The sequence below is a fragment of the Equus asinus genome, chromosome 25 (assembly GCF_041296235.1).
Source record: "Equus asinus isolate D_3611 breed Donkey chromosome 25, EquAss-T2T_v2, whole genome shotgun sequence".
NCBI lineage: Eukaryota > Metazoa > Chordata > Mammalia > Perissodactyla > Equidae > Equus > Equus asinus.
Window position 1 is genome coordinate 18,654,056 of NC_091814.1, and position 17,826 is coordinate 18,671,881.

At 46.9% G+C, this 17,826-nt stretch overlaps 1 protein-coding gene across 2 annotated transcripts; it reads right to left on the reverse strand.

The window, feature by feature from the left end:
• Window positions 1-2,954: 2,954 nt before the first annotated feature.
• On the reverse strand, window positions 2,955-17,462 carry LOC106828442 (ETS variant transcription factor 3). Of its 2 annotated transcripts, none has more exons than XM_014836910.3 (5): window positions 17,154-17,462; window positions 15,182-15,240; window positions 14,353-14,590; window positions 13,001-13,116; window positions 2,955-7,643 (listed from the first exon to the last, which is right to left on the reverse strand). In XM_014836910.3, exons 2-5 carry the CDS (start codon window positions 15,225-15,227, stop codon window positions 6,508-6,510), a joined length of 1,536 nt encoding a protein of 511 aa, XP_014692396.1. In that variant the 5' UTR covers window positions 15,228-15,240; window positions 17,154-17,462; the 3' UTR covers window positions 2,955-6,507. The 2 variants fall into 2 exon arrangements, with proteins under 2 accessions (XP_014692396.1, XP_014692397.1); XM_014836911.3 differs by having other exon boundaries at window positions 15,182-15,237; window positions 17,154-17,387.
• Window positions 17,463-17,826: the final 364 nt, after the last annotated feature.

Consider the following 17,826-nt stretch of genomic DNA (forward strand, 5'->3'; position numbering starts at 1 on the left):
GACGGGAAGGCACAGAGCCCCCCAGAGTCCAGGGGCCGTGATGGGCGAGTGGGACCTCACACAGACAACTTGGTCACTTCATTAAAAAAATGATTCTGAGTGCTAAGTGCTGTATGTGTCCTAGAAAACAGAAATTGAGGCGGAGAGAGGTTCCATACTCGACCTCGAGTCTCATAGCCAGTAAAATGGCAGGGGTGGGACAATGGGATTAGAGCCAGTGCCAGTTTATCTCCCTTCCTCAGGGAGTCAACACACCCAGCTCCTGCCAGAGGAGGGAAGAAGCCACGACAAGAGCGGGGGCAGTGGGAGTGGGAGGATGTCTGAGACAGCAGGCCTTCTTGTGGGTTTTTAGCTGCTTTTTCGAGTTTTTTTTTTTTTTTTTTGCAGGACCAGGGGCAGGTGAGTGAAGCCGGAAGGAATAGTCTGAATCCTAGGAGAGGAGCAGGAAGGGAAAAGCCCGGCTGGGGCTGTTTAGAACTTGAGGTGTCTTGGAAACTGTGAGGCCAGGGAGCACAGTTAGAGGGAGGGGTCTTGGTTCATTTTTCTCTCACCCACATTCGGTGAGTGAATAAGGACCAAGCAAATACATCCAGTGTGTACCCTGAGGGGAGACAGGTTGGAAGGAAGGAAGGGAAGGAGAGCCTGGAGATAGAGGAGATGGAGGGGTCATTGCAGGGGCGGTGTCCTGGACAGCGAGAGAGGCTGGGGCCAGAACAGGGGGCCACATGGCTCAGCAACTGCTGCAGGCGGCCCTGCTCTGGGGCCTGCAAGTTTGACCACAGACACTGTGAACACAGGGCTGCCACCCTCCCCTCATCCCTTTGCCTGTCCTCATCCTCCAAACCTGCATCCTTCGTGCCAACAATCAAACCTCCTTCCTGTATTTCTTGTTATTCGTTTACCCAGCAAACATTTATCAAGCATCCTTAGGCTCCAGGCAATGTGCTGGGCACTGGAGGAAGATGAACCAAACCCGGTGTCAGCCCTTGGCTTCTTGGCCATCCTGCGAGAAGCCGACCCAGCAGAGCATTGACAAGTGTGTAAGGGCGGCTGTGCAGAGGTAAACGTGGGCTGCAGAACACAGAAGGTGGCCTGGAACGGCCCCCCGAGGTGATGACATCTCAACTCTGAAGGATGTGATGTAAATGGCCAGGAGCAGCGGAGGAAAGGAGGGTGTTGCAGGCAGTGAGACAGACCGCAGTTCAGCCGGGCCCACAGGCCTCACTGCAGAGTGGCTAAGAGCACAGCTTCTGGGCCTTGCACCCTGGTCGTATCAGTTAACATCTCTGCGACTCAGCGTTCACCTCAATAAAATGGGCATCTTTCTCAAGGTGTTGTCATTGCAGATCGAACAAGTTAACAAGCAAGCCCTTAAACACACCTGGCACACAGTAACTGCTCTCTATGCACTGGCTGTTATGGTGGCTTTGCGTAGGGTGGGAGGGCGTGTGGAATGCGTGTGTGGTTAAAGATGAGGCTGGAAGGGTAAGCAGGGCCCCTACTCATTCACCTGGAGGGCCTCTGAGACTGACCCTTTCGCCTCATCACCAACCCCCCTCCCCCGCCCCCGCCGTGTTCTCATCCCCCAGGCTTCACCTCTTCCCTCACTTCTTTCTCCCTGTTCTCCATCACTCACACTTCTTTGCTCAGAATTTGAATCACCACCACCCAATCCCATGCACTGAATGGTCCACACAGGCTGGTAGAACCAGATGCCTGGGATCCTGATCTTAAAACCATATCCAGTTTCCTCCCTGAGACAAGCCTCGCTCTGCTTCCAGCAGCATGAGGGAGAGAAGCGGGAGGCTCTCCCAGCAGGCGGCTCTGCAGCCAAGCCCACTCCCAGCTTGACTGGGGCTGCTTCAGGGAGTCAACCAGTCAGGTTGTCACTTCACTTTCTCCCACCTCAACAACAGAGTTAATAGTCTTCTTGAGCAGAGAGAGTAATTTGACAGGGTGCTTACAGCTTCTCAGCGCCACGGCCTCCAGGTTCCTCATCGGCCTAGTCCAAACGCTTGTAAAACACTGGGGATGGCCAATGCTAGCAGAATGAAAACATAAACTCCTAGGCATCCCCCCGAGACCCTCCACAATCCACCCTCGTCTGCCTCTCCAGCCTCACTCCTCAGCAACTCCAGCCTTCCAGAACGCACCGGACTCTCAACACAAGTCAATTAACACCTGGCTGTGACTCTACAGATGCTGGGACCTTGAGAAGATCGCTTTGCCTCTCTCTCAAGGGCAAAATGAAATTACTTAGTCTGTCACCATTTTTCCTCGGGGGTGTTATGTGATGATGTTCCACATGCCAAGATTTCCCTCTGGTCCCTATGGATTCTTGTCCTCCAATGGGTAACACTGTTTCCCTAATACTGGTTTGCCATGTACTTAAAAAACCACCACCACCACCAAAACCACCTTTGTGGAGATATGATTTACATACCTTTCATCCTTTTAGAGTGATTGTAATTCAGTGGTTATTATATTCAAATTGTTGTACAACTATCACCACTACCTAATTCCAGGACATTTTTATCACTCCCCCCAAAAAATGCAACTCATTAGCAGTCACTCTCCAGGGCAACCACTAATCGATGTTCTGTCTTTATGGATTTGCCTAAACTGGACACTTCATGCACATAGAATCACACAGAGTGTGGCCTATTATGTCTGGCTTTGCCATGTACTCTTAATGAATCCTCAGAATAATCCTGAGGAAGAAATTTCCCCTCTAACTTGCGTCCCTGGCTTCAGTTGTCCTCACCTAGCCACAGCCATTGACTCAAGGAAACTGACACTCTCCAAAACCATTAAGAGACTCACCTCCTCACTTGTTGGTACCTGTGCAAGAGGAACAAAAAGCGGGGCGGGGTGAGCCAGCACGGACTCTGCAAATTCTCTGGCATGACCATCCTCGCTCAGTGTATCAACAATAAAACCAACACTCTGTAGACTTACTTAAAAGTATTTTTTTTATTTAATTTCTGAGGTAAAATACTTTTTTCTTTCAACTTCCATAACAAAATACAGAGCTATCAGATACCCCTGGAAAAAATATGTATATTATACATATATTTCTATAACATTACATCATATATATATAATATATATGCAAAAATTTGAAGACTTTATAGAAAGCGGAACATCTAAAAGGCACTGCACAAGGGAGTTAAGATTACTTACATTTTATGTACATATACACACTTTATTCTGCTTAAGCGGCTAACAAGTGAAGTCATCTTTCACACGTGAATGTCTCACTCACAAATCCCTGCATCACAATTTTGTAACTTGAAGAATGCCTGAATATTTCAAAACAAATTAACTGGCAACTTTTTCCCCCCCAAAAAGAAATGAAAAATGAACAGTTCTTGAAAGATTCGATTAAAGTTGTCTTTTAAACAAAATCAAAATGTGTTCCATTACTGTTTACAAAACAAAAAGCACGAACATAATTATGGAATAAATAAAAAACAAGGGACAAACAGCTAACTGACTCTACCCGCTTGGTGAGAAGTGATATACTTCAACTTTTGTTTTTTAATGCTTCTGGAAGTTTCTTGGCCCATGGAGGACTAGGGTGCAATAATTGCCTATATTTGTTAGAGAGTTGGGTTTAACGCAGTGCAGCCTGAAAACTAGGGGTGAAGGGACTTGGTGAATCTTATTTCACTCCTATCCGTTCTTAAAGAAAAAGAGCTCCGCAAGGCTGGATGCCCTTAAGAGATCTCTACTACTTTCTTTGCTATGGTCAAAAAAGCAAACTGCACAAATAAGTTCTTGATTAATTCATGAAATTTCAAGATTTACATTTGCAAAGTTTAAACATTTGGCACACCAAAATTTGGAAAAAATGGGGGAGAGAAAATAGGTCTGGTTTTGTCCCCCTTTTCCACCTGCTGTTGGACAGTGATGAGATGCTCTGAGAAGGGCCTGGCTTTGTGCCAGGTTGGTGGCAGGCACTGCCAGGAGTGGACTGGGGGGAGAAAAACTACCTCCCACCCATTACCCCAGGAAATGGCAATGACCTCCACGTTCCCAGCCCACTTCCTGAGCAAGCCCAAGTTCGCTCTGTTTAAGGACCCTCCCCCACCCCCAACCCCAGTGTGCAGTGCAAATCAACCAACAATTTACTGGTGGAATGGCAATCAAAGGAAACAGTTAAACACCAAACAATTTCTTAAAGCCAAAAAATTTTTCATGGAGTTGAACATTTTCTTGAGTGTGTTATTTCAAGTGTAAAAGCAGTGACTTTTTGTTCAAACAGAAGCAGCATCTAGGAATTAATTCTGGCACTTGGGTTCTAGGGGTTACAGGTATGCATCATGGATTTCTCTCCCTCTTATTTTAAAGGCCTCGTGTTTCTATTCCTGAGTTCATACTGACACCTGCCGGCCCTCCCCTCCCATGGACAGAGAGGGCGGCCCGCCAGCTTCCCTGGTTAGATTGGGCAATGCCAAGCAGAGATCCCTCCTCCACCTGCCCGGGCTTGCTTTCTGAGTCGAGGTAAGTCGAGGTGCAGAGAAAGAAACTGATGAAAACACAACCAACCAAAGGCAGCCTGACCAAAGCTTGAGTCGTTAGGGACCACTCTCCCAATCCCTTTCCCAGGGGAAGACAAATCACTCATGGAATATGAATCAAACAAGGAGGAGGACGTTTGCCAAAAACAGCAGGACGGACTCCAGTCATACCAAGCCACCTAATAAGTCACTCACCTGCTCTAACCTTTCCCGGGCCCCTCATGCACGGACTCCAGTTAAAAAAGAATTCCCACCCCACCATTAAAAGTCAACCCTCAAATGCTTCTTAGTACAAAGAGCTCGCTTAGGCTAAGGTGGAGTTAGGAATTCCTCCAATTCCTAGGCAGCATCCCTGTGCCCACTTCTTGCCCCTATCAGAGGTGGAGTTCTCTCTGCTGCCCGGTGGGTGTGAGCCACAGTTGGGTATTTCCGTACACTAGGTAGTGACCTGTGCGCACAACACAGACAGTTGGCTGTGGATTCTTCCTCTCTGCCCCGCGTCCAGGCCCCTTTTGCTTCATGTAAGATCAATACTTTCCTGTTCCTCTGAAAGTGACGGAAGGGAATTTCCCACAAAGAAACAATTCCTCACCATATGTAAACTGGGGTCTCGTGTGGGATAGTCACTTGATCATGAGAATGAGAACAATCTAGGGAGATGGGCATGGCAAGAAGGGCAACACGACAACAGGAGGGACAGCAGCCCGTTCACTCACACCAGGCCTTGGGCATCCAGCCCTCTTGTCTCCTGCCCACCTCTTCCTCAGTCTCAGCAACATCCACCAGTACCCCCAGCTACCTTCTGTGTTTCCAGGCATCATCTGCTCTCATCAATTCCCATAATCCTTTTTGCTACCCATCCCAATAACAAGAGGAGACAACTAAAGACCAACTTGAAATTTAACCATATTTTGACATTCCCAGATTATCTGAAAAGTCGTCCATGTCCTTTTACAGGTTTATGTTGACAGACCCGTATCACTATGTACGTTCATTGTTAAGGCTTGACTTAAGAAAATGATAAGAGAACCAGACACAACGGAAAGACATCTTCAACGTTGTCATGCCTCTCAGGGAACTTGCCCACAGTCACACTTTGGTTTGGCTCCCCAAACCCATGATGGAAAAGAAAAAAATGAAGATCATTTTTGTGTTTTTGTTTTTAAAGGCATTGGGTTACTTCCTCCTGCCCTCTTCTTTCTTCCCTGAGCAGGAGGTTACAACTCCTCATGGCTTCTTAATAGGTGAAGTAGGTGAAAAGTCCAAGAAATTCACAGCAGGGCTTCCTGTCTCAACCACGCAGTGGAGGCTCCGGGCCTGGGCCTTCCCAGCCCCACTCTAACTGGCAGTATGTTTCACGTTTCCTGAAAACATTTTTTCAAAAAGGAAAAGAAAAAATGCCAAACAACAACAACAAAGGAAAAAAGAAAAAGAGCAACATCTGAACATCCCTCTGCCCCAGTAAGACCAAGATTATCTTATTCCTCCCCTGAAATAATTAGAAACATTTCAGGCAAAATACTTAATAGAAATGGTCTCTCATTGCTCAACCTCCCAACCACGCCTTTTTCCCTTTTATGTTATCTCTGAGAGCAAAATAAATTCATCAATGGCTTTCCATATATAAATACAATAGAAAGGAAAGAAGTCTGGAACCTGAACTATCACGGGACCAACGGCAGGTTGGCCCTTTAGGGGTTTGTCAGAAAGTGTGAGCCTCAACAGGAAACAGAGGCTCTTTCTCCTTTCAGTTCAATACCCTTCCCATGTCCTACTCACCAGGAAAAAAAAGTGTGTTCACATCCCACCTAATTTACAACAGAAGATACCCCATCCCATCCCCAAAACATAAAAATACAAGTCTATGCCCCTAGAATGATCAAACCAGTCTAATTCCCTCCCCCCTCCCCCCGACCCTGAAATCTTGCTACATAAATACATGTATTTGATTATAGTATAAACAGCTCCCAATCCACTTCCAGTTCTAAGCATCAGCAGCTGCCGTTGCCAAGCCCCGGGGTCCTGACCCATTCCAGAGGAACTTGCCATTCTTACTCAGCTCTCGGGCTTCAGGGTCATCATTCCAGCGCCGCTTCAACCGAAGCTTGGGGGGCATCAGGGCATCTTCTTTCTTCTCAGGGGCACTGGGCTCTTTGCCAGGCCTGTCCTCACTGTCTTCAGTCATCTCGAGGGATTCTTCACTTGGGGTGCTGGGTACAGAGGGCCAAGAGGACCGTGCAGCTGGGCGGGCAAAGATGGGGCTTTTTTCCTCTTCTATGGTCCTGCTTGGCACAGTGCCCTCTTCTTGAGGGCGTTGCTGCTTCTCTCGTGCCGACTGCCTGAGACTCTCAGGATCCTTTTCAGAGGCTGGCTCCACCTTAATTCTTGGGGGGACAGGAGCCATGGTGGGAGCAGTGACAGGTGCCGACTCCTCGCTGCTCTCTACCCTCTCCCGGTTCTTCCGCCCAACTGGCGGGGGCTGCAGCTTGATAGAAAACTGGGTTGACTCCTCAGGATGCATTTGGCACTGCAGTGGCGGAACCATGAGCCCTGGGTAACGGGGAAATGTCCGGGGACTCAGATGGTAGTTGAACACAGAACACGCTTGAGAATGCAGGTAGTGTTTCATTTCCTCAGGGTTGAAGGAAAAACAACTGCTGCTGGTGAAGGGGCTCAGGCCTGGTGACGGGCTATAGGAGAAGATGGTGGGCGTCAGGGAGAGGGCTGGTGAAATGGGAACATTAAGGACACCTCCACGGCTAGGGATTGGAGAGACAGCGAAGGGACTGTGCGGGTCAGGATACATCCCTGGCCTAGTGAACAGAGGAAGCATTATGTCAGGCTTGCGTTTCTGATGGCCAATCCCCCCTCCAACAACAGCATTCCGGGAGGACATGAGATCCACGCCCCGGCGCCAGTCAGCGGCTGAGCCATCCTCCAGCTCCGAAAGCTCCACCTTTCTATCAGGGCCATTACTCGACTCCTGGCCAGAAGTGGTTAGCGAGCTAGCAGAGAACCGCCCTGGCTGCACATCACTAGTTGGAGAATGGGTGTCCAGAGGTGGGAAATGGAACCGGGAAGAAGCTGTTGGCACTGGTGGCGCGCTCTGGGGAACCACACCTGTGATGGTGGAAAAGACAAAAGGCCACTTTAGAGGTCTGGCCAGTCGTGATGAGCACGTTTGCTTATGCTAAATAAGTACAAGATGTTTAGGAGCCACAGGAAACATCACGAGCTGGACTGAATTCCTCAGCTCCCTGTCTTCCTCGGGCTGCTGCTCAGCTTCCTCTACTCCATTCAGTTGCCATCTTTCTCTAGCTTCTTACTCTGTCTTCACAGCACTTGGTACTATCTGAAACATCATTTACTTATTTATCTGTATTCTCAAACATAAACTCCTGTTGGTCACAACTAGACTTCCAGCAGTTCAGGGTTCAACAATTAGTAGGTGCTCAGCAACTTAGATGAATGAATGAATGAATGAATGGGTACAAGAGCCTTTTCTTTTGCAACTCTGAATACTGTGAATATATCACCTGTTTTAATTCTCAGGCTTGCAACTAGTCTTTTCGTATTTCCATAATTTTGGCCATATCTATAAAGAAAGCAAACTAACCACAGCAAAAACCAAACAAAACTGGAAATGACACGTATGTAAAACAATGCATTAAAAGCTCAAAGACTCTGCACCTCGCAAATATGGACATGAACAAGACCATATTTTAAGAACAAAAACCGATAAAAAAAAAAAAGGTCATATGTTCATTAAGCTAAGTTTTTATGATTTTGTTTGTTTGTTTTGGTGAGGAAGACTGGCCCTGAGCTAACATCGGTTGCCAATCTTCCTCTAATTTGTATGTGGGACACTGCCACAGCACGGCCTGATGAGTGGTGTAAAGGTCCATGCCTGGGGTCTGAACATGTGAACCATGGGCCACCGAAGTGAAGCATGCTAACTTAACCACTAGGCCACTGGATCAGCCCCTTATGATGTATTTTTTTATAATCTCTGATATATATACCATCACTACTTTACAGAGATTCAAATGTTCTTTAATTTCTCCAAATCTATATTTCTCTAACAAATTTTACATGATGATCTCCATTCCCATCCTGCTTTCAATGCTTTTCAAGGCTGGGAGAAAATCCAGGACGTACCACTCCCTCTCCCAAGGTTGCCTGCTAAAATTTGAAGCTCTAAGCAGAAACTAACACCATACTGAACATGCCAATGTCAAAGGCTCCTAAGTTCTCAACTTCCCAAGAGGGTCTTTCTGATAAACAGGGCCTAAGAAAGGTATGCCATCTGAGGCCTCAGGGACCCTTTGGGTTCCTGGAAGGTAGCAATGGCTTCTATCATTGATGATGTCAGAAGGGCTCTTTGTACTCTGAGGCAGAGATAAGTAAGAAAGAAAAAAGGGAGAAGAAAAAATAAGAAAAACCCAAATAAGTGAAAGTATGGTGATCTAGGAGAAGAAACAAAAGAGGTGCACAAGACATGGTGTGGTTAGGAATTGCTCCCAATCAGTTGCTTTCTTCTATTCTTGGTATAACAGAGTTGTTCTTAGATATGACTCCGGCGTTGGCCGGTATGTACAAGACTGTAGCTTTCTAGGCACGTGTGACTGAGGAACACTGTCAGAGCAACATTTCCCAAACTGATGTTCCACAGAGAACCGTCCTGCAGGACTTTTTTTCTAAAGCCGCTGATTTAATATCACAATTAGGGAAAACAGATGGATGACCCTGCATATAACTGGAGTAAAGTCAAGAGAGTCCCAGGCCAGAAGTATCTCTTCTTTTAGCCTACTACAAAGGGTAAAATCCCACTCTGTTTGATTTTTTTGGATTTTGACTTTGTATTAAGAGCACATATGTGCAAAAGAAAAACAAAACCCAAAACACTTCTGTGTGTTCCAAAGGACTGAATAAGATAAACACAATGTGGGAAGAGGAGGTCCTGACTCCTAAACAATTTATTTATTTTTTTAAATTGAAGGATTTCTCAGTCTTTACACAGGCTAAGGTACACTGTAATTCTGCAAAAGGAAAGAGAATTCATATTATTTTCCAAACGCATCTGGAGGGAGCGAAGCAAGCAGAACCTAGGAGCAATGTTGGAGGGAGCATCTGGACCCCTCACCTCTGATTAACTGCAGCAGCCCTACTTTTATATGTTACATGTTGAGACAGCAAGTCTAAGATTTTTGTTTGAAAAAATAAGTTTGCTGCTTAAAAAAGCTTGAATAATACTGCTTCAGAAGAAGATCACCTTCATGGAGTGACCATGACATCTTATTAAGGTTGGAGAATCTGGGTTTGAATCTCAGTTCTGGCACCTTCCACCTTGTAGTCTAGTTTAAGTAACCATCTAATCTTTGACTCTGTCTGGTAAAATGGAAATAATAAGGTCTTTGCTTAGGTTCAAACCCCGGCCCTACCACTTACTAGTTGTGTGACTTTGGATAATTTACCTCCCTGTGCCTCAGCTTCCTCACCTGTAAAATGGGTAATAACGGGACTACTCCTCATGTTATGAAAACTAAAACAGTTAATATTTGAAAAATCCTTGGAATGGTACTGGTAGACAGCAAATGGAAGGCATTTGTGAAAATAATTTTTTATTAGATATCATGGTTCAAAAATCAAAACTTGAAAAGACATCTATCATTTGAATATGAACCATATATTAGATCATAGTATTCGAGCAACGTTAAGCTTCCTGGGTGTGGTGATGTTATTGTGGTTATGGATGAATGTCCTTGTACGTGGGAGATACGTGCTGAAGTACACGGGGGTGAAGTGTCATGATGCCTGCAACTTAATCTCAAAAGATTTAAAAAGTATATATAAATAGAAAGAAAGCAAATGTGGCAACAATGTTAATGATTAGTATAATCTAGACAGAGGATATATGGGCGTTCACTGTTCTATTTTTTCCAATTTTTCTGTTGGTTTAAAGCTTTCCAAAAGAAAGATAAATAGAAAAAACCAGGGGGGGGGGGGCGGGGAGGGATAGTGTGAGCGCTCTCAAAACCATCCCTGAACTGGTCTGTCCTGCCCCCACCCCGTGGCAGATAACCACTTTTACTAGTATCTCCTGTATCTTTCCAATGTTTCTTATGCAAGTACAAGTAAATATTAAAAAATATATTTAATAATGTATTTTATAAGATGCTTTTAATGATACAAATGAGATACTGCAGGTAGAAGTATTCTCAATACTATTCAGATGTTAAGTACTCTACCCTGAACTGCTGACAGTGAGCAGGACCGTGGCGAAGGGAAGGGAACATCCACTTTTCGCTTCATAAACTTCTGCGTTATTTGGATGTGTTACAATCAGCATGTATTGTCTCTAAGTTTAAAAACACGCAGATCAAAACAGCCCAAGTGTATCAACCCACCATCTATTTACACATGCTCTCTCTGGCCTCCAAGATCTAAATCCACATAGCTCCACTTCTTAGTGTTATCACATTCCACATTGTATTAAATGTCATATATCTTCTCTCTCCTGTTAAATTGTGAGTTCCTGGAGGGGAAGAACTGCCTCATCTTTTCTTTTTGTCTTTAGGGCTTAACACATTATCTGTTGAACAAATGAATGAATCCCAATCCAGGCGAGGAATGTACAATAGCTCAATCTCTTAGGAATTGTTTTCTGAGAAACTGGTCAACAGATAACTGTTATTCAACCCACCCTGATCAATCTTTGACTTTTCTCTCATCCTTAATTTTATCATTTGTAAAATGTGGATACTGAGACATATAGTTCACAGGGCTGGGAGATAATTCACAAAAACACTAAGCAAAAGTACCTCCATTAAGTAGATGTTCAGTAAACACCAGATTTCCTTTGTCATCATAAAAGTTAACCTGAAACAACTTAGTCTCTCTTGGTAAAAGTTCTCTATGAACTAACGACTCCAGTTGTTTGGAGTTGTCCATCCAGGATGTAAGCAACCAAACAGGATGCCTAAAAGAAATGCACAGTGTTTTGCTTGCTCTGTGACTTTTGGTTAGGATTCTGAGCTTAGCTAAGGATCAATGTTGGTTCAAATGCCTTTAGGTAGAATAGGTTGTACTAGGCCACTACTGTTATGTCTGTAGACCAGAATCTTCAGAGTGAGGGACCAGACTTCCTTGCCCTGGAAAAGTGTATTAGTCCCAAGGGCTGATGGAAGCCCCATTCCAGGTTGTCTGAGTGGCTGGACTGTTGGGTTCTCAACAGACAAAAATGGGTCAAAGACAGAAGAACAAGATCAATGAAATCTTTTTTGAGGGGAAGGTATGGAACATCAACACATTCTTCAAAATTGCTGGCATATCTGGAGTACCAGTTCCTTCATGTATACAGGGAGGGGTCAAGAGTGAAAAATAAGAGGAAATGAGATTCCAGTGGCTAGAACAGGTTTGATTTCCTAACGCCTCTCCCTCAGGCACAAGGAAAGAAAACAGGTTGTAATTAGAGAGATGCATTCCAATACCAGTTTTTTTTTTTAAATGCATGCCCGAGGGACAAGAGGGAGTGGCTACAGGAGAGATGAAACTGTAATGATAGCAGCATCAAACTAAAACTGCCCTAACTTGTCGTGTGTAGTAATTACCTATCTGCAATGGATCTCAGCATTACATTCTCAGCCACACCCCTGCTCTAATTTTTCAGGTTTCTTTGCTTTAACATACAATGCCACAAAGATACAGTATTGATGGCTAGTCAGAAACTAGTTAAATACAATCTATTTTCTTGGGCAGGAGTTACGATCTGCACCTTAAAAAAACCCACAAAACCAAAAACCCTTATAAGAGACTTGTCTTTTGCATTGAGAGGCAGACCTAAAACCTCTGAGAGGAGCTGTGATAGAAAAGCTGGCAACCCGGAGAGCCTAGAGGGGAAGCCTTGCTGCACTTCAGAGGAGAGAAGGTCAAGTAACCCCAGAGTCTTGTTCTCTGAGGAGCTGTTGGCGCAGATCAAAGACACTGCTTTTCACTGCAAACATCTGAACCTCCCCTTCTGTGATCAAGGATGCTGTGGTTTTGATGATATTCACTTGATAAGGGAGAGCTTGGTAGTTTCATAGAAAATCGGAAGTGTTTGTAGAAACAGGTTCTGGTCTATGAGAGAGCCACCAGGCAGGGTGTTAAAACTCTGAGTCGTGAACTTAAAGATCAACAAAAACCGACGGAGCGTCAATCCTAAAGAGGATAGTGTTACAATACCTAGGAGGTTACAAATAATATGCAGAAAAGGGAAGCAAATAAACAAACCAAACAAACCTATCTTGAGGCTGCAGAGCCTGTCACTCCGTGTGTGAGACATATGGGAAACTGAGAAGAACAGGGAGGTACTCCGAGGCATCTCATGACTTTAGTGTTTCTAAATACCCCTTAAACAAGCCAGGTCGTAAACTTGGGTTTTTAAAATTCTTTCTCAACTCAAAATTCATTCCCTACCAAGAAAGTTTGCATCTTACCACTTGACCGAATGTTGATGAACGGGTAGTTGGGCATCACCAGTTTGTTGAAGTTAAATTTATAAGTAAACCTTTTCCCTTTTGTTTTATGAAGGATCCTCTTGTTGTAATAGTATCTGTAAAAAGAGGACTGCATGTCAATTTACCTTCTAGCTACTGACAGTTTTTGATACACTTAATAGCACTAAGACAACAATTCTTGCTCTAAGTATTCCTTGCAAACATCACTATCATTCTTTTGCAGCCTTGCCCTCAGGTTAGGGCTGGGAGACCTAACAGCTCACTTTTCCCACTCAATTTGCAACTAAGTTCTAGACCTTGGCTAGACCTTTACAAAGACAATCTCACTTGAAGATTCTGAACACCTATCCTAGCCCCAACCTTTCTTCTCTCTCTCTCTCCAGTTTCAATTCTACAGTCCATTTCCTTCCTGTTCCACTACATGTCACTGCCTAGTTTCTCTTTTCTGCCATGCCCAGGTGGGGGCAGGCAAGTTTCTTGGGAGCCCTGATGTGGTTAGTCTGGAGGCCTAAGCTCGAGGCAGAGACAGAGGAATGTAGAACTGTTTTATGGCGGCAGGTCAAACAATGCTATACTGACCTGGAAAACAGCAGTCAGCTTCACTTTCAAAGGGATGTGAGAGGCTGCAGCAAAGCTGCCACACAGATTTTACATTCACAGTCACTAAGAATGAAGCAAGGCCGGGGAACTTCAACATACCTGGAAGCTTTAGCCTTGCAGCTGTTCAGCAGCCCAGGTTATAAGCTGCCTTCTGGCCCCTTGAGGGCTGACGGGTTATGAAATGTAAAGACTGACAAGGGGAAAAGAGAAGCTGGGAAAACTTATAGTGATCAATCTTTAGACACGTTGGAGCAATCTATGGACTGATAACTGTGCTCACAGAAATGGCTCCTGAGACAGCTAGGTCAACCATTCAGTGAGCCCTCCTGTGTGCTTGCTTCATTCTTTTTCTAGTTTCTTCCAGGAGAGCCTAAAGAAGAGAAATTCTAATATATTTCCAACAGCTAAGTCTAAACTAATCTTTGAGATTATAAATGAGCTCCAATCTACGTTTCACCATAACTCTCGCCCACTACAGAGCAGAATCGGCTGGCAGGATCCAGTGCTAACCACGCTGGAATTCCCTCCTACATACAACCAAAGATACGCCTTTTCTCCTCCTGTGCCTGTGCTACTCAGATTCAACAGCTCTTCTACTCCCACTTAAAGCCACACATTATTCACTTAGTGTAGTCTCTTATCACCTGATACCTTTTTAGCTAACATTCACCAAACTGCTCAGACTCCTTCCAATCTGTTAACACCATGGATTTGGGAATCCTTTCCCTTACCTGAGGGCCCGGCTCAGCTTGTCATAATTCATCTGTGGTTTGCATTTCCTGCGGCCCCACAGGCGGGCCACCTCATCTGGATCCTTGATGACAAATTCCCCGTACTCTCCCTGCTGCCAGGCGATGACATGGCGGAACTCTTCCTTCTGCAGCAGCTCCAGGATGAAGTGCCACAGCTGGATCTGCCGGGAGCCGGGGGACGACTCTGTTTTATAGGCCCAATCAGGAAACTGATACCCTTTGACGTGAAAAGGGCAAGATCAAGGTAGTCAGGAGCTAGGTACATACATACCGGTATCCTCGACTTCACATTCCATCGCTCAGAATCTCTAGAGTGCTGTGCAAACATGCCATAAACACCCTTTCACTGAGCTGGGCTAACCCCATCAAGGTGAGGAAAGCACAGAGAAGTTACCTTTCCTTGCGGCAATTATTAAAGCTCACAGAGTTGGGTGGCAGCACCCAAGTGTCCTAATCTCTCGCCCTTTCATACATTGCTAAATCTCACGCCTACTTTCTATGAGGGCACGAAAGGTCCAAGGGAACAAACTGGAAAGATAAACTAATGTTCTAGGAAAATACAAGTGAAAACCCCTTACCCCCAAGGATGGAATTGTCTCTCTAACAGGAAAGAGACTCTAAAGCTTGGGATAAAGGTGTGGTGACCTGACACGTTAATATACATCCAGAGGAAACAAGCCTACAACTGTCCTGGCAGTATCCACCCAGTCAAGAGGCTGTCAGCCATGGTCTGCCATTTGTGAACAGGGCCCAAGTGGACAGAAAAGGAACCACTGAAGTCCATCAGAGATAATTAACTTCTGCTCACCTCCACCTCCTTCTGGCTTTTCCACGATGCTACAGCCCGCTTTCATTTTCACCCTCCTGCTGAGAGATACAAGCCACAACAATTACTTTAAGGTGCTATTTATTACCTTCCCAAGACTTTCTGGCACAGCCTTTTCCCAAACTTCCTTTTCCTTGTCTTTCCCTCCTTATGTAACCCTCTTTCTAACATGTCACCTCCAAACTGCTAATCCCCAAGTCATCAAATGATGGTCCTCAGGTCATCAGCTTCAAAGGCCATAATTATCTCTCACCTGACTTTAAACCACAAAGTGTAAACACTGTCTTTAATATTTGCTTTCTTTCTCCTGACCAGCCCTTCAAATGTAAAGAAGGGTGCAGTGAAACGGGTCCAAAAAGGCAGCCCAAACAAGTCAAACAGTTTGTCTTCTATTACTAGACAGACCCAGATGCCAAGATACACACGCCTGAGTTCACCCAGATGTACCAGATTAAAGGAGAGTGGAAAAAAAAAATCCAAATCCATCTGATTGCCACTCAAGAAAAGAACATCTGATTTTGATTTATTTTACCGAATTATGTGAGATGGGAGAAGGAAAACTTGTCCGAGTCAGAAACTACTCCCTCCTCTTTGAAAAACACCCTGGGATACAGGAAGTAAACACACCATATGTACAGTTACTCTATAGAAGAAACACAAACACATTCCCCAAATTTTTTTGAGAAAAATTTTCACATTTTCTCCCTTTAACAGGGGAAAAAGAAAAACAGGTATCTCTGAGAAACTTCTGTTCAATATGTGGAGGGAGTCTTGCTGTGATCTGAATTCATTCCATCCAGATTTACAGTTCCTCAATAAATTTCCTGTTCCTAGCAGCAAGCAGCTTGGTATCGGTCAATCCTTCAGCAAAAAGGAGGGAAGGGGGAAACTGCCAGAAAGACGTGGGCGGGAGAGGGCAGATCTCCCCTCACTGCTCCCCAGAGTCCTCAGCACCCACATTAGCAGTGGTCTGGAGGGAATGTGGGTTCCTCAGCGGCCTCAGGGTGGGGTGGGGACAAATTCCTAATCTTGGAAATTTCATCTAACCTGGGATGCCTCCAGATCCTTTAGATTTTTTTCTCACCATACACATTAAGATCAGCAAGTTTCAATTTATAAAACTACCAGGGAATGAGAATGAGATAAATACCCCAAAGGAAGGAGAAAACAAACACACACGCAGATACACAGTCACATACACAAGATACACAATAACAAGGCCTCCGAGCTGAGGCAGGAGCTTCCTTTCCCGGCGGCTCCCAACTCCGTGACAATGAGGGAGGAAAGACACTAGTTTCCCCACCGCTCCAGGAAGCCGCCCTGGACTCTAACTCCTAGATTGCTCGGTCGGATCGCGGGGCCTTTATCCTGCCACAGGAATGCCCTTCAACCACGACGACGCTGGGCTCCAAAGCCCGCTGCACCAATGACTTGACCAGGAAGCTCTCTCCTGACACCCCAGCTCAATGATTTCCCCCAGAAACGGCCCCCTCTCGGGAGCCCCGAGACGCCTCTGCAAGCCCTTCACAAATTCACTCCGAGGACACTGTCCAAGTAGAGCCACTCATCTCAGCTCTGCAACCCCCGCCCCCAGACCCCTCGCCCTCCCTTGGATCGCGACCATTCCCCCCAGAATGAGGCACGCAGAGTCTCGCGCTGAGGATCCCCGGCTGCAGCTCCCGGTCCCGGCCTCCGCAGACCCCGGACCCTCCTTCCCACTTGCCACCCGGCCGGGCCTCCCTCGTCCCACGGCTTCGGGGCTCCGCGCAGCCACCGCACGAACGCTGCCTGATTCCCGTCGCCCCTCAGACATGGGGGTCCCCTCCCTCCCCGCCCCCCGCGCTGGCTGAGGCCCGGCCGGGTTGGGACGCGGCCGGCTGAACTGCCCGGACCCCAGGGACGACGTGCCCGCCGAGGCCCGTGGGGTCGGCCCGGCGGCGAGGCCGGGACTCACCTCTCCCCGGCACGGTCCGTCTTCGGTCCGGTCTCCTCCGCGGCGTCTCCGGCTCCTCCTCATCCACCCCAGCAGGAAGTGACCTCCTCGGCTGCTTTCGTCACTTCCATCCTCAGCCGCGAGGGCGAGGGGGGAGGCGGCGCCCTCCCGCCGCTCCCGGCCGCGCCGCACCCAGCCGCGTCTCCCTTTCCTTTCTCCTTTCCGCAGACGCCGACTTCCGCCCGCACCCCGCCCCCGGCGCGCGCTCCTCCCGCCGCGCATCCCGCGGATCCGCCCTGGCGCGGCGCGTGCGTCACGCTGCGGGGACACGTTACGCACGCTCGCGGTGGGCGGTGCGGCCGCGGCACGGGGGTCGGCTGGAAGCCGAAAGTGACGCGGCGCGAGGGGGTGTCCCATCGTCGCGCACGTCCACCCCAGCCCGGTGCTGGCTGGGCGCGGCCCCGGGAGCCCCAACTGTTGCGGGAGGGGACCTCGCAGACCCCACAGGGTGGGGCCAGGCCCCGGGATAAAGCCGCCTCCGGACCGCCGAGAGGAGGCCCCCGTTTCTCCAGCAAATGGCCCTGCGACCTCCCAGAGAGCCGAGCTCTCTCGATGGGAAGAGAGGACCCGCAGGCTCCAGAGGGAGTTCTCTACCCTCCAAGAAAGGGCCCTTTCGTGTGCTTAGAAAAGAAGC

Coding starts and splice junctions, on each gene's coding strand:
- LOC106828442 (XM_014836910.3), bottom strand. CDS start 15,227: ATGAAAGCGGGCTGTAGCATCGTGGAAAAGCCAGAAGGAGGTGGAG. Junction 13,117..14,352: donor AAGCTGAGCCGGGCCCTCAG/GTAAGGGAAAGG, acceptor CTCTTTTTACAG/ATACTATTACAACAAGAGGA. Junction 7,644..13,000: donor CATCAACATTCGGTCAAGTG/GTAAGATGCAAA, acceptor CCACCATCACAG/GTGTGGTTCCCCAGAGCGCG.